Source organism: Enhydra lutris, unplaced genomic scaffold, assembly GCF_002288905.1.
Source record: "Enhydra lutris kenyoni isolate GAN:26980312 unplaced genomic scaffold, ASM228890v2 scaffoldscaffold41, whole genome shotgun sequence".
NCBI lineage: Eukaryota > Metazoa > Chordata > Mammalia > Carnivora > Mustelidae > Enhydra > Enhydra lutris.
Window position 1 is genome coordinate 17,989,162 of NW_019154125.1, and position 17,171 is coordinate 18,006,332.

The 17,171-nt window shown below is 35.6% G+C and overlaps 1 protein-coding gene across 2 annotated transcripts in view; it reads right to left on the reverse strand.

Annotated features, from left to right (window-relative positions):
• Window positions 1-323: 323 nt before the first annotated feature.
• Window positions 324-17,171, reverse strand: part of LOC111155437 (ubiquitin conjugating enzyme E2 V2) — a 55,142-nt gene continuing 38,294 nt past the window's right edge. For both annotated transcript variants that reach the window (XM_022515590.1, XM_022515591.1), the window contains exons 3-4: window positions 15,971-16,096; window positions 324-2,682 (exon numbers count right to left, since the gene is read on the reverse strand). In XM_022515590.1, coding sequence (XP_022371298.1) covers window positions 2,536-2,682; window positions 15,971-16,096 — 273 coding nt within the window. In that variant the 3' untranslated portion in view covers window positions 324-2,535. The remainder of the gene's footprint in view (window positions 2,683-15,970; window positions 16,097-17,171) is intronic.

The following is a 17,171-nucleotide window of genomic DNA, read 5'->3' on the forward strand; positions in this document are numbered from 1 at the left end:
CATAGTGGGAAATATTTAAATCAATGAATTGGCATTAAGTAATCCAGATTAATAAACCAGCTGTAAGTAAAACTAATGTATTCTCCAAGCACTTACTCAAATTGAAGTGTGATAAATTCTTTTAAAAGGATAATTTGAAATTATAAATTTCTTCTACAGCACTACCCTTACAAATGTTAATGTTCCGTAATTCTGAAAATTAACACTCAATCTATAAACAAATGCCATCACTTCAAAATATTAGAAAAAATGTTAAAACCAGCAATTCTGAAAACTAGTAACTAAAACCATTAAAGCATAACATTGACCTAATAGGACAAGAATTTCATTTTTGTAATCTTTATTAAATTTACTAATCATCCCCTAGGGTCGCAACTGCTAGTCTTTTAAACAAATTTCAAAGGCAATTTTACAGTTCATTTAATACCATACACTCCTATAACCCTAGCCACTTTAGAAAACAAAGGAAAGATTGCTTCAAAATGCGGTCTTAGAAATGTTACTATAATTAAGAGCAGCTCTACATTAGCTCTTTCTATAATCAACCAGTGTGTTTTAGATTGCCATGTATATCTTGATTGTTACATGCAAAATGGATTCTGCTTTGGAAACTAATTAGCATGCAGATTTCTGCAGAGATCCACAGTCCCAAAAACAAAACAGAGGAAATAAACACCCTCAGCCAACTCAGACAACATATACTTGGGGGGAGAACCCTTCACAATAGTGGATATGGGAAAAGGAAAGAGAATAAGTGATCAAGGTACCCAGATTCTCAGCCTACCAATATAATTTAACATTCAAATGGTTATTAGCTACACTGTATGACAAGACACATTTCCAAAGTGGAAAAGAAGCTGTTAGACTAATTTAGACTACCAGTAATGGTTTTACATACGAAGTCACTGTAAATCAAGTTCAACAATTCAAAATTTTTAAGAAAGTATGCCAAGATAATAATTCATTTCAAACCTACTTTAATAAATTACACATGCACTAATTTGTGGGTATATCATTTCTATGTGTCATCTGAAAGCATTTTAGACATCTTTGATAATTAAAAATAGCCATGTTGAAGTTAGTAAGTTTAGACAAACTGTCACTAACTTTCATGTATTATTAACCAAGAAAAAGTAGCTCAGAGCTCTATGAATGACTTGATAAAAACATATCAGGGAATCTTTAAGAAATTTGTCCTTGACACCTGACCACCCTTCTATTTTCTTCAGGGAATTCGTAAGAAAAAAACATTTTTAACAAAGTAGTATACCCAAAGTAGTATAGGCTTTGAAATGAAAAACAGTGACGTAAAGCCTTGAGTCATTTTGGTAAAGGGAGAAGATAAATGAGCTTTCAATTAAGAATTTCTATTTGTCAAAGTGGAGGTTAAGAGAAACTGGATAAAATTAATCCCAATTAGAAGCATTGGGGAAAGAAATGTCACAGAAAATTATAGAAAAAAGAAGTTACAAAGAGAATGGAATGTGTATTCAGATAATTTGCAATTTATAATTCTATAAGAACTACTGGAATCCAAACATTTTTAAATAGTATTTCTGGCCAACTAAAATTTAAAATATGATACCCGCGATTCCTCTTTCTCCAAAAATGAAATTAAACTAATTAGGTAATTTGTCGTCTCAAATACTCTGCAAATTCTAATTCACAAGAAGTATACAAAATAGGATAATAAAGGTGTTTATAGATGAATAGCTACAATAATTCCAATTTTTGCTACCTCAGCAAGGTACTATACATATACCACATCATATAATAGAAATGGCACGGTTTCTGAGGACATGTTCCACATTTTATTTACATTTTAAGACTAACTTTAATCTCAAAATCACATACCCATACACCTATTTCCTTTTTGTTGATTTCACTTAAATGCATGGTTTGTCAAAGACTGTAAACAAATATTTACCATGTCTGTTACATGTAACACACAGGAACGGCTTTTAACAGAAATTCATCGACCTCCCCCACAACATTTTTTATTATAAATACAGGTATCAAAACAATCCTGAACATTTTTTTGATACTACTAGTAGTCAGCACCCACACTGCTTCAAAAATTAACACAATTTGTGACAATATTCATTGTACCTGCTACTTTAGACAATTTCAACTGAAGCTCTTTCACTAAGTAAGATGGACAAAGCATGCCATTTCTGTTTTTCCTCTTGAAATTTGTTTTTACTTTTCAGAAACACACATGCTTCCACAGCGTCTGATTCTTCTCTCCATGCTTTCATCTTGTAAACCTGAATTCTATTTTGAGTACTCCAGGTTTATGCTTAAATGATAGTGCCTTAACAAGAGAAAAAAAAAATTGTGCTGCATTTTTCCTCCTGTAACCGGAAAACATAATGGTGTACATATATTAAATATATTCTTACAAATGTCCAGGTCATGTTTACCAGCTGGAATTCTTTTACTTAATGTGTGGGTATTTTGCATTGTGATATTTAATCAAGACATTAACATGAGTAGAAGGTTGTTGATTTAAGACAAGTTTGAGATCCACTAAAATTAATTGTTGTATGTTTGTCCTTCTGGTGGCTGTGGAAGCTTCATATTTTCTTTGGACATCATTAGACGTCTTAGCTCTTGAAGTACAACTTTAATGCTATATGAATTTTGCCATTTTGCTAACACTGGTATGCTCCGTGCATCCACCTAAAATGGGGAGAAAAGAGCAAAATTAACTACAAAGTTTAAAGTACAATGACACCAACTTATTAAACATACCTTAATGAAAAGAAGTGATTTTAAAATTCATAGCCTGGCTCTATTTCACAAAAGAGAACATTATGAAACTACAGGTTCATATCATATTTAGGAACAATAGTGCTTCTGTAACAGGTATTTCCTAAAAATGTGTGTCGTGTGTGTGTGTGCTTTTCTGTATCTTACAGTAAAAATGTAGTGAATTTTGGACATCAGAATAAGCAAACATTACATTAAATAACTACATATTTGCCATATATATAATATATGTAAAATATATAAACATATTTGCCAATTGCTTCTTGATGAGATAAGATCTGAAGGTTCCTCTCTATCTCCAAGGCCACTACCCAGAACCTGGGCAATTATCTTAAATAGGATTTAGGAAAAAGCTGAGAACCTAATTTCTGCTTTTGGATTTTTCTTACCAGTGTTTTCTTTGCACAATACTAAACTAACCTTCCATTGTAAAAGACTGACAGAACGGACTACAGGCTCCTTCAAAGCTGTAGTCAGCCAGATAACTGACACCACTGGACCTGTCTGACAGTTACCAGAAAAATCCCACCCACAGGGTTTTTCTTTTTCTGACCTCAAAATTCACCCACTGAATACCACCTATTCCTCCGCCCACCCACATCCACACCTACCCCAGGCATTTGTCAAAAATAATCAGTGTCAATTGTTTTAACATCTCTGCTGCCTGGGGAAACAATACAAACAGGAAGATGATCAAAATACTTCAGAGGAAAAACTGTGAAATGAGATGTCCACAGGAGCTTTGAAAAGTTCCAACATATCACTGGGAATCTTTAAGACCACATATGTACAGGGCTGTTCACAGGCTTACAAAAGACTTGATAAATACCCACCTATGGCTGATCTTCAGTAACGCATAAAAAATTATCCAACCAAGTGGGATTTATCCCAGAACTGCAAGTTTGGCTCAGGATTTTAAAAGCCAGCCAATATAATACACCGTATTAACAGAGAACAAAAACCATAATTATTTCAATTAACAAAAAAAGGTATCTGATAAAAATCCAACTTTTCATGACAAAAAAACACTTAAGAAACCAGGAACAGAAGGAACTTCCTCAGCCTGAAAAGGGGATCTATAAAAACCTACAGCTAACATCATACTTAATCATCACTGCTACTCAACATGGTACTAGAGGTTCCAGCCAGGCAATCAGGCAAGAAAATGAAATAAGAGGCATCAGACTACAAAGAATGAATAGATCAATCTCTATTTGCAGGTGAAATGATCTTGTATATAGAAAAAATCCTAAGGTATCCATTAAAGAAACTAGCAGAGCTAATAAACAAATAGAGTAAAGTTGCAGGATATACAATTGATTTATAAAAACCATGTCTATAAACCCTCTCAGGAGATATAAAAGCCCTTACTGGAAAAATAAAAGAACTAAAATCTAACCAAGTTGAAATCAAAAAAGCTATGAATGAGGTGCAATAAAAAATGGAGGCTCTTACTGCTAGGATAAATGAGGCAGAAGAAAGAATTAGTGATATAGAAGACCAAATGACAGTGAATAAAGAAGCTGAGCAAAAGAGGGACAAACAGCTACTGGACCACAAGGGGAGAATTCGAGAGATAAGTGACACCATAAGATGAAACAACATTAGAATAATTGGGATTCCAGAAGAAGAAGAAAGAGAGAGGTGAGCAGAAGGTATATTAGAGAGAATTATTGGAGAGAATTTCCCTAATATGGCAAAGGGAACAAGCATCAAAATCCAGGAGGTGCAGAGGACGCCCCTCAAAATCAGTAAGAATAGGTCCACACCCCGTCACCTAATAGTAAAATTTAAAAGTCTTAGTGACAAAGAGAAAATCCTGAAAGCAGCCCGGGACAAGAAGTCTGTAACATACAATGTTAAAAATATTAGATTGGCAGCAGACTTATCCACAGAGACATGGCAGGCCAGAAAGAGCTGGCATGATATATTCAGAGCACCAATCGAGAAAAACATGCAGTCAAGAATACTATATCCAGCTAGGCTATCATTGAAAATAGAAGGAGAGATAAAAAGCGTCCAGGACAAACAAAAACTGAAAGAATATGCAAACACCAAACCAGCTCTACAGGAAATACTGAAAGGGATCCTCTAAGCAAAGAGAGAGGCTAAAAGTAGTAGATCAGAAAGGAACAGAGACAATATACAATAACAGTATACAATGGCACTAAATTCTTATCTCTCAATAGTTACCCTGAATGTTAATGGGCTAAATACCCCAATCAAAAGACACAGGGTATCAGAATGGATTAAAAAACAAAACCCATCTATATATTGCCTACAAGAAATTCATTTTAGACCCGAAGACACCTCCAGATTTAAAGGGAGAGGGTGGAAAACAATTTACCATGCTAATGGACATCAGAAGAAAGCAGGGGTGGCAATCCTTATATCAGATCAATTAGATTTTAAGCCAAAGACTATAATAAGAGATGAGGAAGGACACTATATCATACTCAAAGGATCTGTCCAACAAGAAGATCTAACAATTTTAAATATCTATGCCCCTAACGTGGGAGCAGCCAACTATATAAACCAATTAATAACAAAATCAAAGATACACATCAACAATAATACAATAAGTAGGGGACTTTAACAATCCCCTCACTGAAATGGATCACCCAAGCAAAAGATCAACAAGGAAATAAAGGCCTTAAATGACACACTGGACCAGATGGACATCACAGATATATTCAGAACATTCCATCCCAAAGCAACAGAATACACATTCTTCTCTAGTGCACATGGAACATTCTCCAGAATAGATCACATCCTCGGTCCTAAATCAGGTCTCAACCAGTATCATATTTTCGGACCACAATGCTCTGAAGCTAGAACTCAATCACAAGAAGAAATTTGGAAAGAACCCAAATACATGGAGACTAAACAGCATCCTTCTAAAGAATGAATGGGTCAACCAGGAAATTAAAGAAGATTTGAAAAAATTCATGGAAACAAATGATAATGAAAACACAATGGTTCAAAATCTGAGGGACACAACAAAGGCAGTCCTGAGAGGAAAATATATAGCGGTACAAGCCTTTCTCAAGAAACAAGAAAGGTCTCAGGTACACAACCTAACCCTACACCTAAAGGAGCTGGAGAAAGAACAAGAAAGAAACCCTAAACCCAGCAGGAGAAGAGAAATCATAAAGATCAGAACAGAAATCAATGAAATAGAAACCCAAAAAAAATGGGAGAACAAATCAACGAAACTAGGAGCTGGTTCTTTGAAAGAATTAATAAGATTGACAAACCCCAGGCCAGACTTTTCAAAAAGAAAAGAGACAGGATACAAATAAATAAAATCATGAATGAAAGAGGAGAGATCACAACGAACACCAAAGAAATACAGACAATTATAAGAACATACTAGGAGCAACTCTACGCCAACAAATTTGACAATCTGGAAGAAATGGATGCATTCCTAGAGACACATAAACTACCACAATTGAACCAGGAAGAAATAGAAAACCTGAACAGACCCATAACCAGTAAGGAGATTGAAACAGTCATCAAATATCTCCAAACAAATGAAAGCCGGAGGAATTCTACCAAACATTTAAAGAAGAACTAATTCCTATTCTCCTGAAACTGTTCCAAAACATAGAAATGGAAGGAAAACTTCCAAACTCATTTTATGAGGCCAGCATCACCTTGATCCCAAAACCAGACAAGGATCCCATCAAAAAAGAGAACTACAGACCAATATCCTTGATGAACACAGATGCAAAAATTCTCGCCAAAATACTAGCCAATAGGATTCAACAGTACATTAAAAGGATTATTCACCACGACCAAGTGGGATTTATTCCAGGGCTGCAAGGTTGGTTCAACATCCGCAAATCAATCAATGTGATACAACACATTAATAAAAGAAAGAACAAGAACCATATGATACTCTCCATAGATGCTGAAAAAGCATTTGACAAAGTACAGCATCCCTTCCTGATCAAAACTCTTCAAAGTGTAGGGATAGAGGGCACATACCTCAATATTATCAAAGCCATCTATGAAAAACCCACCGCAAATATCATTCTCAATGGAGAAAAACTGAAAGCTTTTCCGCTTAGGTCAGGAACACGGCAGGGATATCCGTTATCACCACTGCTATTCAACATAGTACTAGAAGTCCTAGCCTCAGCAATCAGACAACAAAAGGAAATTAAAGGCATCCAAATCAGCAAAGAAGAAGTCAAACTATCACTCTTCGCAGATGATATGATACTATATGTGGAAAACCCAAAAGACTCCACTCCAGAAGTGCTAGAACTCATACAGGAATTCAGTAAAGTGTCAGGATATAAAACCAATGCACAGAAATCAGTTGCATTTCTCTACACCAACAAGACAGAAGACAGAGAAATTAAGGAGTCAATCCCATTTACAATTGCACCCAAAACTATAAGATACCTAAGAATAAACCTAACCAAAGAGGCAAAGAATCTATACTCAGAAAAATATAAGGTACTCATGAAAGAAATTGAGGAAGACACAAAGAAATGGAAAAATGTTCCATGCTCCTGGATTGGAAGAACAAATATTGTGAAAATGTCTATGCTACCTAAAGCAATCTACATATTTAATGCAATCCCTATCAAAATCTCACCCATTTTTTTCAAAGAAATGGAACAAATAATCCTAAAATTTATATGGAACCAGAAAAGACCTTGAATAGCCAAAGGAATATTGAAAAAGAAAGCCAAAGTTGGTGGCATCACAATTCCGGACTTCAAGCTCTATAACAAAGCTGTCATCATCAAGACAGCATGGTACTGGCACAAAAACAGACACATAGATCAATGGAACAGAATAGAGAGCCCAGAAATAGACCCTCAACTCTATGGTCAACTAACCTTCGACAAAGCAAGAAAGAATGTCCGACAGAAAAAAGTCTCTTCAATAAATGGTGTTGGGAAAATTGGACAGCCACATGCAGAAGAATGAAACTGGACCATTTCCTTACACCACACACAAAAATAGACTCAAAATGGATGAAGGACCTCAATCTGAGACAGGAATCCATCAAAATCCTTGAGGAGAACACAAGCAGCAACCTCTTCGACCTCAGCTGCAGCAATGTCTTCCTAGGAACATCGCCAAAGGCAAGGAAAGCAAGGGCAAAAATGAACTATTGGGATTTCATCAAGATCAAAAGCTTTTGCACAGCAAAGGAAACAGTTAACAAAACCAAAAGACAACTGACAGAATGGGAGAAGATATTTGCAAACGACATATCAGATAAAGGGCTAGTGTCCAAAATCTATAAAGAACTTAGCAAACTCAACACCCAAAGAACAAATAATCCAATCAAGAAATGGGCAGAGGACATGAACAGACATTTCTGCAAAGAAGTCATCCAGATGGCCAACAGACACATGAAAAAGTGCTCCATATCACTCGGCATCAGGGAAATACAAATCAAAACCACAATGAGATACCACCTCACACCAGTCAGAATGGCTAAAATTAACAAGTTAGGAAATGACAGATGCTGGCGATGATGCAGACAAAGGGGAACCCTCCTACACGGTTGGTGGGAATGCAAGCTGGTGCAACCACTCTGGAAAACAGCATGGAGGTTCCTCAAAATGTTGAAAATAGAACTACCCTATGACCTAGCAATTGCACTACTGGGTATTTACCCTAAAGATACAAACGTAGTGATCCGAAGGAGCATGAGCACCCGAACGTTTATAGCAGCAATGTCTACAATATCCAAACTATGGAAAGAACTTAGATGTCCATCAACAGATGAATGGATAAAGAAGATGTGGTATATATACACAATGGAATAATACCATGCAACCATCAAAAGAAATGAAATCTTGCCATTTGCGATGACGTGGATGGAACTAGAGGGTATCATGCTTAGTGAAATAAGTCAATCGGAGAAAGGCAACTATCATATGATCTCCCTGATATGAGGAAGTGGAGATGCAACATGGGGAGTTAAGAGGGTAGGAGAAGAGTAAATGAATCAAGATGGGATTGGGAGGGAGACAAACCATAAGTGACTCTTAATCTCACAAAACAAACTGAGGCTTGCTGGGGGGAGGGGGTGTGGGAGAGGGGGGTGGGGTTATGGACTTGGGGAGGGTATGTGCTATGGTGAGTGCTGTGAAGTGTGTAAACCTGGCGATTCACAGACCTGTACCCCTGGGGATAAAAATATATGTTTATAAAAAATTTAAATAGAACATAAAAATAAAAAAAAAACCATGTCTATATACTTGCAATAAGCAATCTGAAAATAAAATTAAGAAAACAATGCCACTTACAATTGGGAAAGAATAAAATGCACAGATATAAATTTAACAAAAGAAGTGTAGGACTGCTATAAAGAAAACTATAAAATACTGTTGAAAACTTAGACCTAAATAAATGGTAAGACTTCCCCTTATACATGGATCAGAAGACCTAATACTGCTAGGATGTCAATATTCCCTCAAAGTGGTCTACAAATTTAATAAAGCCCCTATCAAAATTTCAACTTCCTGGCACTTTTTATCTTTTTGTAGAAATGAACAAGGTTATCCTAAAATTCATATGGAAACAAGGAACCCAGAATAGCCAAAACATTGTAAAAAAAAAAAAAGTAAGAAAGTTTTTCCAATTTTAAAACTTACTACAAAGGTACAGTAATCAAGAAGGATGGTTCTTACATAAGGAATGACACTGGACCAACGGACTACAAATGAGAGCAGAAAAGTAAATCCATGCATATATGGACAACTAATCTTTTGACAAAGGTGTCAGAAAAACACACAAAGAATAGTCTCTTTAATAAATGGTACTGGGGGGGGCGCCTGGGTGGCTCAGTGGGTTAAGCCTCTGCCTTCGGCTCAGGTCATGATCTCAGGGTCCTGGGATAGAGTCCCGCATCGGGATCTCTGCTTGGCAGGGAGCCTGCTTCCTCCTCCTCTCTCTCTCTCTCTCTGCCTGCCTCTCTGCCTACTTGTGATCTCTCTGTCAAAAATAATAATAATAATAATAAAATAAATAAATAATTTAAAAAAATAAAAATAAAAATAAATGGTATTGGGATAACTGGACATCCACAAGCAAAGGAATGAAGTTGAACCGTTAACTCACATCATACATGAAGATTAATTCCAAATGGATCATAGATCTAAATTAAGAGCTTAAGCTATTAAAAAAAAGAAAACTTTAAGAAAACCGGAGTAAATCTTCATGACATGGCATTTGGCAATGGCTTCCTAAGTATCTAATGCCTAACAGGCATACAACAAAAGAAAAAGTAGATAAACTGGCTACATCAAAACTTAAATTTTTCATTGCAAACCACACCCTCAAGAAAGCAGAGGCAACTCAAAGAATGGGAAAAAAAATACTTGCAAATCATATATTTGATAATGGGCTCCTGTTCTGTATATAAATAACTCTTACAACTCTATTAATAAAAAGCCAAGATTCTCTCAATATACACAGCTGGAAAGAATGCAAAATGTAATGTTCACTTTGAAAAACAGTCTGGCGGTACCTCAAAGAAGTTAAACATATAGTCAGTCATCATATGACCCAGCAACTCTATTCCTAGGTATATACCCAAGAGAAATGAAAAGATTTACCCATTCAACCTTGTACACAAATTCACAGTAGCAATGTTCATGATAGCCAAAAGCAGAAAAACCCAAACATCTGTCAGGTGATGAATGGATAATTAAAATGTGATATATCCATACAATGGAATTATTATTATTCAACAATAAAAAGCAATAAAGTACTGATATATGCTACAACACAGATGAACTTTGAAAATATTATGTTCAGGGAGTGCCTGGGTGGCTCAGTGGGTTAAAGCCTCTGCCTTTGGCTCAGGTCATGATCCCAGGGTCCTGGGATCGAGCCCCACATCAGGCTCGCTGCTCGGCGGGAAGCCTGCTTCCTCCTCTCTCTCTCTGCCTGCCTCTCTGCCTACTTGTGATCTCTGTCAAATAAATAAACAAAATCTTAAAAAAAAAAAAAAGAAAATATTATGTTCAGTTAAAGAAGCTAGTCACAAAAAAATATTATTCCATTTATATGAAAAGTCCAGAATAGGCAAATCTATAAAAACAGAAAGATTAAATGTTGTTTAGGGTATGGGAAGGCAGGACAGAAAGTGACAACTAAACTAATGGACATGGGGTCTCCTCTGAGAGGAACAAAAATGTTCTAGAAACTAGATTGTGGTAATGGGTCCACAACCCTGTGAATACTAAAAAACACTAAATTATGTGTACTGAATGAATTGTATGGTATACAAATTATATCACAATAAACTGCTTAAAACAGAAAAGATAACTTTTAAATAATTCTCTTGCAAGTAACTGAAACAATAATATTATAATATTAAGATATATTTATTTTTTAATTTTTTTTTATTTTTTAAAGATTTTATTTATTTGACAGACAGAGATCACAAGTAGGCAGAAAGGCAGGCAGAGAAAGGGGGAAGCAGGCTTCCCGCTGAGCAGAGAGCCCAAGGCAGGGCTCAATCACAGGACCCCAGGATCATGACCTGAGCCGAAGGCAGAGGCTTTAACCCACTGAGCCACCCAGGAACCCCAATGTTAAGATGTATTTAAAGTGATTACTCTAATGCTTTAACTTATTGAGTAGCAAGCACCTTAGCCTATTTTAAGTAGACTCCGTTAGCGAACAGGAGTTTACAAGTGGAGAAAGTACCAAGCTCTTTCCAAAGCAGAAACAAGCTGTAAAGTTACATGACAGTTAAATAAACAAGAGACTGCAAATCCTGTAAAATACCAACAGAATACACCAAAAAAAAAAAGGGGGGGGGGGGGGGGGGATGAAGAACAGAGAGGAGGGGGAAAAGAGCATGGGAAAATATCATGTCAGAACAAATCTGCATCTTATCATTCTATAATATACAATAACCTCTAAAACTTGATACCTCATAGCATAAAGAACTACAATCAATGCTTTATAGTGCTAAACACCCCAAGGAATAATTCTACCTTATTGTATTAAATAGATACACACCAAAATTACTAAAGCAACACCCATAATTCACCAGGTACTTAAATAACCTCAAAATATATAATATAAAATTATGCCAGCATATCACCAATGGTCAATGTGAGATTGTGGCTATTTATTTCCTAGTTATGAAAGTAATACTTTAAATTCTTAAATTCAAGAGAAAAACTGATGTCCAGTGTATTCACCCTATCTCTACCCTCTACACACTCATCTACACTCTAATAATTAAAATCAGTATTTTTCTGTTTCCAGACTGGCAACATGAAGTGTTGGTGAGATGTACGATCACAGGGTACTGTTACACACAGCTAAGAGGACAGACATGGATATAGTCCTATGGAGAGTAAGATGGCAGTATTATATCAAGTTGAAGGCAAGCCCCACACCTCAGCAGACATTCCACTTCTGGGTGTATGACCTAGAACAGTGCTACTCTAAGCATGTTTCATGGAATGATGCCAGGCCTTGAACTAATTTTTTGCTGGTGTACCACAAGATAAACACAGAAATTGAGAGTGTTTCAAGAGTTCTATGATAATTTGACAGAGAAATTTTTATTTAAAAAATCCAAGCTTGTATTTTATCTTTTTAAATTTTATTTTCTTAGTAATTTTTATTGTATCTTACAAAAGTACTGATCGATAACATACTGGAACCAACAAACTAAAGAACCAACAACCAAGTCTTGAGAAACACTGCCCTAGGGTAAAAGAATACATGTACAAGAACGTCCACGGTAGCAATCTTTTCAGTGAAAACTGAAAACAGCCTAAATGCCCAGCAGGTGACAAACAGAGTATTAAAAGGAACAATCTAATTTAAATGACTCAACATGAATGAAGCTCAAAAATCACTGACAAAAGTGATACAAAACAGAAGTATACACACTAGTATACATGCACAGTAAAAACAAAACAATCATGTTTACATGCATACATGTTTACATGCATAGTAAAAACAAAACAATCATGTTCAGAAATGATAAACACGAAATTCAAGATAAGACTACCTCTGAGGAAGTGGAAGGGGAACCTTGGGAAAGGAACACAGAGTTAACTATTTATAATATAGTCTCTCTTTTAAAAAAAAAAAAAAAGAAAAGAGCTATTACAGATAAGACCAACATGCTAAAATATGACAAGGGAAAATGGAAGATGTTGGTTATATCATTTTCTAAAACTTGTCTATATGTTAAAATATGTTAAAAATATTTCTTTTAAAAAAACACCAAAAATGAGGATGCCTGGATGGCTTAGTCGGTTAAGCGTTTGCCTTCTGCTCAGGTCATAATCCTGGGTTCCGAGGATGGAGTCCCAGCATTGGGCTCCCTACTTGGCAGGGAGTCTGCTTCTCCTGACTCTGCCCCTCCCCCTTGGTTATGCATGCCCTCTCTGTCTCTCAAATAAATAAATAAATAATCTTTTCAAACAAGACACCAAAAATGAAAACCAAGAGAAAAGTGGTAATAAATTTATAGTAACTGCTATTATCAGAATAAAAGATTATCAGAGAAAAGATTTTCAGAGTAAAAAAAGGGACAGAATTCAGACTGGAGAATCAGGAAGGACTTGTCTAAGAGAGTGACATTTACACTGAGAAATGAAGCATCTGTAAGGATTCGCCAGAGTGGATATGTCCAGACTGGAAGAAAAGACAGTGCAACAGTCCTAAGGCAAAAGGAAAGGTGTGTCGGGCAGTGTGTACCCTGTGAGTCCCAATGAGCCATAGCAAAAGGCATGCACAATGTGGCTGAAATCATTCAAGGCTATTACAGCACAGAAGTGACATGACACAATTTGTACTTTAGAAAGATCCTCTGGCTCCTTGCTCTGGAAAGAATGGAGGAAGTAAGAAAGCAAAATCAGAGATTGTTGCAAGACACGAGATGATAGTCAACGTTCATTTGGTGGCAATGTAAACAGAAAAATAAGACCTGACTCAAAGTTACATTTCCAACAAAGACTTATAGGACTTAACAGTAGACAGGAAGGGAAGAAAAACAGAGAAAGAGACAAAAATGTCAAAAAGTAGATAAGACACCCATGAGATCAGATAAACTCATTAGAGGTGTGCCTGAAATTTAATCCTGAACTTCCTAGTTCCTTCAACAATGCAGAGCCCACCATTAATTACTTAATTTACAGAGTCTATAATATGAAAACAAACCAGCAGTTGAGAAGAACAGCTACTCCTGGTAGAGAAATTTTTCTCTAACAAAAACAGAAATATTTTTGTTAAATTTCTTCCTCATAAAGGTAATGCTGTGTGTCACAAAAGAAATTCCCTAAACAGTATTCTTTCTGTAAATTCAAAGTGTTTTATAATCCTACTTCTATAATATCTCTTATCAACTGACATAGAAATAGTTAAGTATGCACATTATAATTTCCAGAATAACCACTGAAAGAACAGAAACAGAATTTAAAAAGTTGAGAACCATTTCAAAAGTAGACAAGAAACAAAAACCACACAGGAAATCAGAAACCACAAAATAAGATAACTTATTAAACCAAATATATTAATATATCGTATATTAAATAAACTAAATGTTCCCAGTAAATTGCAAAGATTGACAGACTGACAGGAAGGACTCTCAGAACCCAGCTTCTAATTGGCATGTACCAGATAGGGAGGTTTAGAAGTGGCCCAGCAGGCCCACAGCTGAGATTTCCAATGACCCATCTACCTTCTTCCTATCAGGGTCATGCTTTCATCCAATACACTCAGCAGGGAGGCACTAGCCATTCTGGGTCCTAGCTGTGGGCCTGCATATTTGACTGAGGTTAGAGGCTAGATAGCTAGCTCTATGTCCAGGGCTCAATTTGTAGCCAGAGGGAATTACAAATGTGGAGAAGATGAAATATGGAATATACCCTATCGTGCTGAAATAGAATTGAAGGTACTAGTATAAACTTAGGGCTTTTTGGGGTTTTTTGTTGTTGTTGTTGTTGTTTCATTTATTTGTCAGAGAGAGAGAGAGTACATGTGCCTGTGAGCAGTGGGGAGGAGGCAGAGGAAGAGGGAGAAACAGATTCCCCGCTACCGAGCAAGAAGCCTGATGTGAGACTGGATCCCAAGACCCTGGGATCATGACCTGAGCTGAAGGCAGACGCTTAACTGACTGAACTACCCAAGTGTCCCATAAACTCGGTTTTTAACAGATGATATATTAAGATACTCATATAGGTAGATAAGAAGAAAAGGAGGAGGAAGGATAGGTAGACACATGTGATACACTGGGTAAAATTTAAAAAAAATGTAAGAGTACAAAAGAAAATTTTTAAGATGTTAATTACCATTGGTGAGGAAAAGGAATACAGGGATGGGATGAGAAGGAGCACACAAGAAATTAAGGATGTTGGTAACATTCTATTTCCTAAGATGGATAATGTTCATTTTACTATTATGTTGTTGTTGTTACACTAACATGTATTTTGCATGTGAGTGTGCCCTCAACATGGTATCTCAAGAGCCTGGATTTAAAAGTCCTAACATGAGGGTCACTTAAGTGGCTCAGTCGGTTAAGAGTCTGCCTTCAGCTCAAGTCATGATCCCAGAGTCCTGGTATTGAGTTCCACATGCATGGGGCTTCCTGCTCAGGGGGGTTTGTTTCTCCCTCTCCCTCTGCCCCTCCCCCTGCTTGTGCTCTCTTGTGCTCTGTCAAATAAATAAATAACATATTTTTTTAAAAAGTCTTAACATGAACCTTAACAACTTACTCATACTGAAATTCAGCCTTCCCTGTGTGAATCTGGTCAAGCATGTCATTTTGGTTTATTTGCTTTCAACATACAACAATGTTCAACCTGTTTGTTCTAATACAGACATACTTTCACTCAAAGAAAAGCCTCCTCTTTAAGAATATTCATCCTTTTAAACTCACCAAATGTATCTTAACCTTAAAGAAAACAACATTCAAAGAGAAATAATGGTCATCTTTTCACCAAATAGGGATTAAACTAAAATATGACTACTGAAGCAATTAATAAAACCCTAAGAAAACTGTTGTCAACATCTATCTAGGCTGGTACATACAAGTTTTTTAAGGATAGGTTGACTTATACGAGAAAAACAACATAAGATTAATTCCTTTTAGACTTCCAGCTAAACAAAGTCCTTTTTAAATTTTAACTTTCTCCTGACTATATATTATTCATTATATAGGAATAAAATGACTATTTTAACTTACCATTCCACTGGAATTATTAATTCCATTCATATTAATTTTGGTTACAAATCTAACTGATGGAGGAACTTCTGGGTATTTAGGTCCACATTCTACTTTCAGGCTGTATATTCTGTTTTCATAATTTGTCTGGAAGGCAAAAAATAGTAGTAATAATAATAATATTCAATTACTAATTAAAGAAGAAAAGTACAATATGAATATATCTGACATTATGATCAAGAATTTACTTTTCTACATTCAAATTTATTTGACTTATATGGTCAGAAAAAAATGGAGCAAGCATGCTTAAAAATCAAGATTTTATAATGTTAAAATTATTCTATAAAGTAATATCAAGAGACAGAACTTGCTTTTTGTGGCACAAACAATGCCTATAACAAATTAAAATGAAAAAACAAAACAAATTCAGACTTTAATAAAAAAAAGTTTATATTGTACGGGGAAGGACTACTGACTTGTGTCACACATAGATACAGGTTCCCATTTGTCCAGAACAATTCTATCTATTCCCACTGTCCCAGTATTAATTATTAACTATACTTATTCACTCTCAAAAGGGGCTGGCTGGACAATAATTTACACGGTTACTCCACTTATACAGCAATCAGAAACTTCTAGCCAAAGGGAAAACAGCATATTATACCATCTTACTGTAATAAAACATAAGTATTTCATGCCTTATTATATTTCTATTACTTCATTAACTTTGAGGTTCATTAAATTCCATTTTCAGAGATACAACAGCAAAATTTATGTCTCTGTATCATTTTAAAATAGTTTCTTAATCAAGAAGTTGAGCATCACCATATTATTAAACAACTATTTTAAAGCTACCAAACTAAAATACTTGCAGATTATTTAGGCTTATTTTCATGCTATAATTAACTCTTTATCCTTACGGCTTTTGCTCACTTGGTTAACTCCTTAATGTACAATCAATAATAGTAAAGTAAAAAATAAATTAAAGTGACAAATTTAATACCTGTTGGTTCCTGCATAAACCTGGAAAAAAAAATTAAGCTAACCATCTATAGATTTCACTTACCAAACTGATCCACAGCTTCCTTTCCCTTAAGTAAGAGCTATTCCCAAGTGGAGGTCAGATCTGGGATATTAAACTACTGTAATTTAAAATGTATGCAACAATCTTGTACATATGATTATTAAATATTTTGACACTTTAGAAAGAAACACCTATATA